This window comes from Suillus fuscotomentosus (genome assembly GCF_016647785.1).
Source record: "Suillus fuscotomentosus strain FC203 chromosome Unknown F5891scaffold_365, whole genome shotgun sequence".
Taxonomy (NCBI): Eukaryota; Fungi; Basidiomycota; class Agaricomycetes; order Boletales; family Suillaceae; genus Suillus; species Suillus fuscotomentosus.
This window is the reverse complement of record NW_024539877.1, coordinates 10,459-15,771: the sequence shown is the minus strand read 5'-3', so window position 1 is coordinate 15,771 and position 5,313 is coordinate 10,459. Positions and strand designations below refer to the sequence as shown.

The 5,313-nt window shown below is 49.7% G+C and overlaps 1 protein-coding gene across 1 annotated transcript; it reads left to right on the top strand.

The window, feature by feature from the left end:
• Window positions 1-2,718: 2,718 nt before the first annotated feature.
• F5891DRAFT_1088601 (uncharacterized protein) lies at window positions 2,719-3,185 on the top strand (the record flags this gene model as incomplete). The annotated part of the gene is made up of 1 exon (XM_041363493.1): window positions 2,719-3,185. A coding segment is annotated over exon 1 (244 nt), but the record flags the coding sequence as incomplete, so codon positions are not given.
• Window positions 3,186-5,313: the final 2,128 nt, after the last annotated feature.

Here is a 5,313-nt window from a genome sequence, read left to right as displayed (position 1 = left end):
TGCTTGTCTGGCGTGTGATTTGCGTCCTAACTTGTGGACCGCTTTGCGTTCTAAGTCCAAGTCTTTCGACCACCAACGTTTCGCATATGGCGATGGTTTCGTTCTGGGAACTCGCCTTCTGACCGTTTCTTCGATTGCTTTGGTGAGTGCAAGGAAAGCGTCGTTGAATTGGTTTTCTGATATGATCTCCACTGGTGGTGGGATGGCGTTGAGCTGGCTGGTGAGAGTTTCCGAGAAGTCCTCCCATGATACTTGGCGGTAATTGAGTCGAGGAGAGTTCAGGGTGCGCTCTGGTTGAAGGTCTAGGACACTAATTATGGGGAAATGATCAGTTATAACGGGTCGGAGGTGAAATTCTACACTGCATTGCGTGAACTTGTCTTTGAGTCCCGCTGAGCAAAATACATTATCTGGCCTTGTGTGATTTTTGGTGTTTGACGCCTCTAAAGTGGCGATAGCTGGGGGAAGTACCTGTGTCATGTTATATACGGCTAGTAAGTTTATTAGCAGTCCCGCAGCGTTAAGATTTGCTGCGGTGAAAAGATGACTATTGTGGGGGAGTTCCCACATAGGGTGATGGCGGTTAAAGTCACCTAGCCATAATATATGTTCTCGCGCGTTTCCGGTGCCGCCTTGAGCGGCACGTCTCGCATTATGTTCTGAGGACATGTGTCTCTCGAGAAAGTGGAGAGTGTGATCACTGTCGCAGGGATTGTAGATATTATATACACGTACTTTTCCGAATGGGCCATCCAGTTCTATTGCCATGACGTTCGAAGACTTGACCGGGATTATATGCCAATTATTTTTGGAGAGGCGCTTATTTACAAGCATGATCACCTGGGATCGTCCGGGAGTAGAGTGGTGATCTGTGGGGTATATTACATCCCAGAACATCCTGAGGTTGGACGCGTTAGCAAGGTTGACAGGGTTGAGATACGGTTCTTGGATGCAAGCTAAATCATATACTTCCGGGTCGAGACTTCTTAACATATGTTCCCACGCGTTGAGGGACTTGCGTAAGTTTTGTTGCCAGATCTTGAAGTCATCTCGCGCGTGGTTGTTGTTAGGTGTACTAGACATTAGTTCCAACCAGGAGTGTCGTTAGTACTACCTGAGTAAGACAGATCCTGGGGCGGCGGCGTTGGGGACCAAGATCTCGGTGAGCTTTGTGAGTTCGGTTGGGGGGCCTGTGTCGGTTGGGTGTTCTGAGGTTGACTGGACCATGCATCTGGCAAGCGGGATTGCCCCTTGGGACCTAAAGGAACATTGTTAGGATTGCGGGGGTTGTTTTCAAAGGCCATGCGTCGGTTGCGGTTGCTGTTACCGACTTCTTGCCACTCCCAATTGTTACGCTGTGGTGGGGGGTGTCTGTCTCCTTGCAGTGTGGGGTGGGGGCGCTCGTTGAGGACCGGCGCTGGGACGTCCGACCAGTCGGTATCTGCATTTGGAATGGTTTCCCAAGTTAATGGGTCGTCAGTGGGGAAAAAGGTATACTTGGTTTCGTCGTTCCTCCCCTTTTGGGCGTTCCATTTCTGGGCGAAGGTCGGGCATTCTCTGCTCCAGGATGCGTGCCCGTTCTCCTTACAGTTGACACAGGCATAGAGTGATGGATCTTCCACAGTGCATGTATGGGTGCGATGGTGTTCCCCGCAGGTGCCACAGGTGTCGTGGTCTTGAGGGCAGTCAGCTGCTATGTGCGAACCGTCAAAGGAATGACATTTAAGACATCTAGTGGGTTCCGGCAGGAGTTTGCGTCCATAGACCTTCTTTCCCGCTATGGATAGACCGAATTTGATTGCGTGGTTCGCTCCTTCCTTGGTGGAGAAAGTGACCACTACATGTGCTGTGCGTTGATTCGGGTTCCTTCTTGCGATTGGTTTAATGTACTTAGCCTTGCTGACTGTGCGCGGCTTTAGGCCTGCTTTTTTCTCTATATCTGCTAGTGCTGCTGTATTGTCCGGGACGAAGGAGATCGGGACGTTTTCCATTAATACATGGAAGGATCGTTCTTTAATGACAACATTGGTGCCGAAGAACTCAAGGAAGTTACTGCGATTGGCCGGGGTATTGAACCATTCTGCCGATGCGCTGGAGTTAAGTTCGTACAATACTCCGCCGTGGGGGAGTCTTCTTGCTGAGATGAACGTGAGGTCCTGCGGGTATTCTATCTTGTTCTGTGCCAGGAGTTCCAGTGCCATGGTCGCTTTTGATACCAGTTGCGCTTCCGTTAGCTGTTTGAGGGAGTTGTCGGAGAGCAGCGATCTTCTATCTATAAGGATTTGTCTTGATTGGGCTTCGCTGCGGGCTAGAATTTTGTTCAGTTGCGCGGGCATCCCCGCTTTGGTGGCTGCAGCGTAAGTCATTGATCCGTTAGATCTTGGGGGCTCCTCCCCATACAGACTCTGTTGGCTCGCTCTCGTTGAGGCGGCTTCTACCATTTTCTCTATTCCTTCTGATGATTGATTGAGTTGTTCACGTACCTCGGTAACAGCTTCTGCGAGCGTTGTTTTGTGAGTTGATGTTAGCTCCGATAGGGTGTCAACATTGATTTCTAGTGTTGCGATTGGGCCTTTCAGTAGCGAATCAATTTTGTCTATTACCCTTTCCATGTCGCTTGCTTGGTCTGCTTCGTAGAGGATGAAGGCGACGGCTCTGAGTATTTCTGTATTAGTAGCACCAATGTTTGTTGCGATACTAAGTTCAAAGAGGGCCGTCGCTATATCCTTGATGGCTTTGCCTGCTACCGGGAGTGAGAGACCGTGCGTGGCGAGAAGTTTCCTAGCCGTGATGGAGCTATTGATGTCGGTGCGGATTCCCATTCCTGTTGCGTGGTCTTCGATGCTCTTGCTTGTTGACAACAGGGGTTTGCTGGCTGTGGTTTTGCGGCTGTTTCTGGTTGACGGTCCTACCGTGGGAACGACTGCACTAGGACTTTGGGTGCCGCCTAGCGCCATTGTTCGACTCTTGGTAGTTTAGATTGTGTACTATTAGATGTTGAGAATGTTAGATATACTATAATTCTGAGAAAAAGAAAGAGAAAGGTTGAGTGTTGACGCCTAGAGGCGGCGGTCGCGCTGTTGAGCGCGATGTTGAGGTCCGGTTTTTTCGGGGTCCTTGCTGGGGTGCCACTTGGTGTAGGTCCAAGAAGCGATAGGATGTAGTGCTGACATGAGTTCCCCAAAACCGACATGAGTATGATAGCTCAGCCGGAATGGATTCTTTGACTCGTTTCTCTAAATCGGGGACAGAAGAGTTGGGCAAGTACGAATTCTCCAGGGAGCAGATGTTGAAACGAAGCCCGCGCTCCGAGTCCATGACCCGAAGCGAGGCAAAAGAAAGATCTCTTCGTACCACTGATGTATTGACGAAGAAGTCATGGCTCCGCGATTCGTCTGTGAGGAAGTCATAGAAGGATGCGTGGAGGGGGTGTATGGGAGTCTGAGGATCCGTTATACCAGTGACAAGCGAACCTAGGGATACAACGACATTTTGTACATTGTACCGGTTACGACCATCAGGGAAATGTATTCGCATAGTTGCCAACGCAGGCATGGGAAGTGGTTCTAATGAAGCAATAATTTGCCCCATCACTGAGCAAAACACTGGGATAGCTTCCCTGCGCTCGTCCTTCGGCATGATTTCTTCCAAGATGCGTGCATACATAATATCCAACAGACGTGTTCCTTTCTCAGACGTTCCAGCAACCACAGCGTCGAGCCGGTCCACCGGACCTAGGCCAACCCTGTTCGTGCTCTTGATGTACTCACAGGCGAGACGAGCCCATTCAAATAGGCCGTCAGATTTCTCAGCAAGCACCTTGAAATGTGCATTGTTGAATAAGTTGCCCAGCCCTGCAAGCCTGGTGGAAATGTATAACTGGATGTCATTATGTGTGGACGCAGGCGAGATATCATCCATGGATATATGGCGGACATGCGATGCACCCAGGGTATCGCGAATATCTTGGAGTGGGCGGGAAATGATGATGATACGGATATTTGCTGGTAGCTCGGCGGGTTGAGAGGAAGAAGCGTCCGCCTTTCCGGACAGCAGACGAAGAATCTGTTCTCGGGTATTCGCATCACCGCTCTCATCCAACGCATCGATAACTAGTAGGATAGGCGCAGTGGTGGCTTTCGAGGCCTCGCTAATTGGTCCTATGACTAACTCCTGCCATTGTCTTGAGATGTCTACAGTGTGTTTAAGCTCATTATCGTCATGAACCGCACGCGCCAATGCTCCTCGCATGGTGATATCGCAATCAGCCAAGTCGCGTGCGATTGTGGTGAATATCTTTTCGTGGCGGCGTTCGGCTTCCCTTGTGCGGTCGAAGCAAAAACAAGCTCGCATTCCCCCGCGCTCGTGAGACCAGTTGGCTATGGTATGGGCGATGGCTGATTTGCCTTTCTCTGCCGTGCCAGACAGCCATAAGATGCGTGGCACGTCTTCGCTCATGCTACGGACCCAGCATTTGATCTCAGATAGAATGTCTTCCCGAGTGCCTGGGAGGCAATTCTTGGAGGTATTTCTTCCAGCACCAGGTATGTATTCCATGCCACTAACGTCCAGGTCCTCAGCTGAATCGTAGGCATTAAATTTCAGAGAAGGTGGACTTGAAACTAATCGTACCGATGCGGTGAACAGTTTCCATGGTGGTAAGAGCCATTTGGTCTCGAAACTGTTGTATGAGATTGTCGAGAACCTCGTTATGACGTTGGATTGCGGCCTCTGTTTCGTTGAAGATGTGCTTGCCGAGTCTTCGCCCTGTAAATAGATACTCAGTCTTGGGTGACATTGTGGTGGAAAAGACTCACAAAAACTCTTCATTTCCGAGTAATGGACCACAAAGTCAGCACACTCCAGCGTCTGTCGCGCAATCTTTCCATATATCTCTAGCATGGATGTAATCCTAGTCAATCCCTCACGCGCCGTTAATAAAGCATAGACTTCCGAGATCTTCGAAAGAAGACGGGACATTGCATCATCCCGGTTCGCCTGATCGAGAATCATCTATCGTCCATACACTTTTATTGACCTGCAAAGTGTAAGAATATATAATCGAACACACCTTAGACGCGAAGGTGAAGATACTCAATGCCACCTTCGCGTAGGGATGGACCTACGCACAAAGATCAGTCATGTACAAAATTGACATAGACGCCCGTACATCTGCAAGCGTTGTAGCGATAGTGTTAAACACTCTTAATGGTGCGAGAATCGGGGAGAACGTGTCAATCGTATCGGAAACAGATTGTAGGTTGTCGGGTGCTGAAGCAGTATTTTTCACCATGCCTGAGACATGTTTGATTC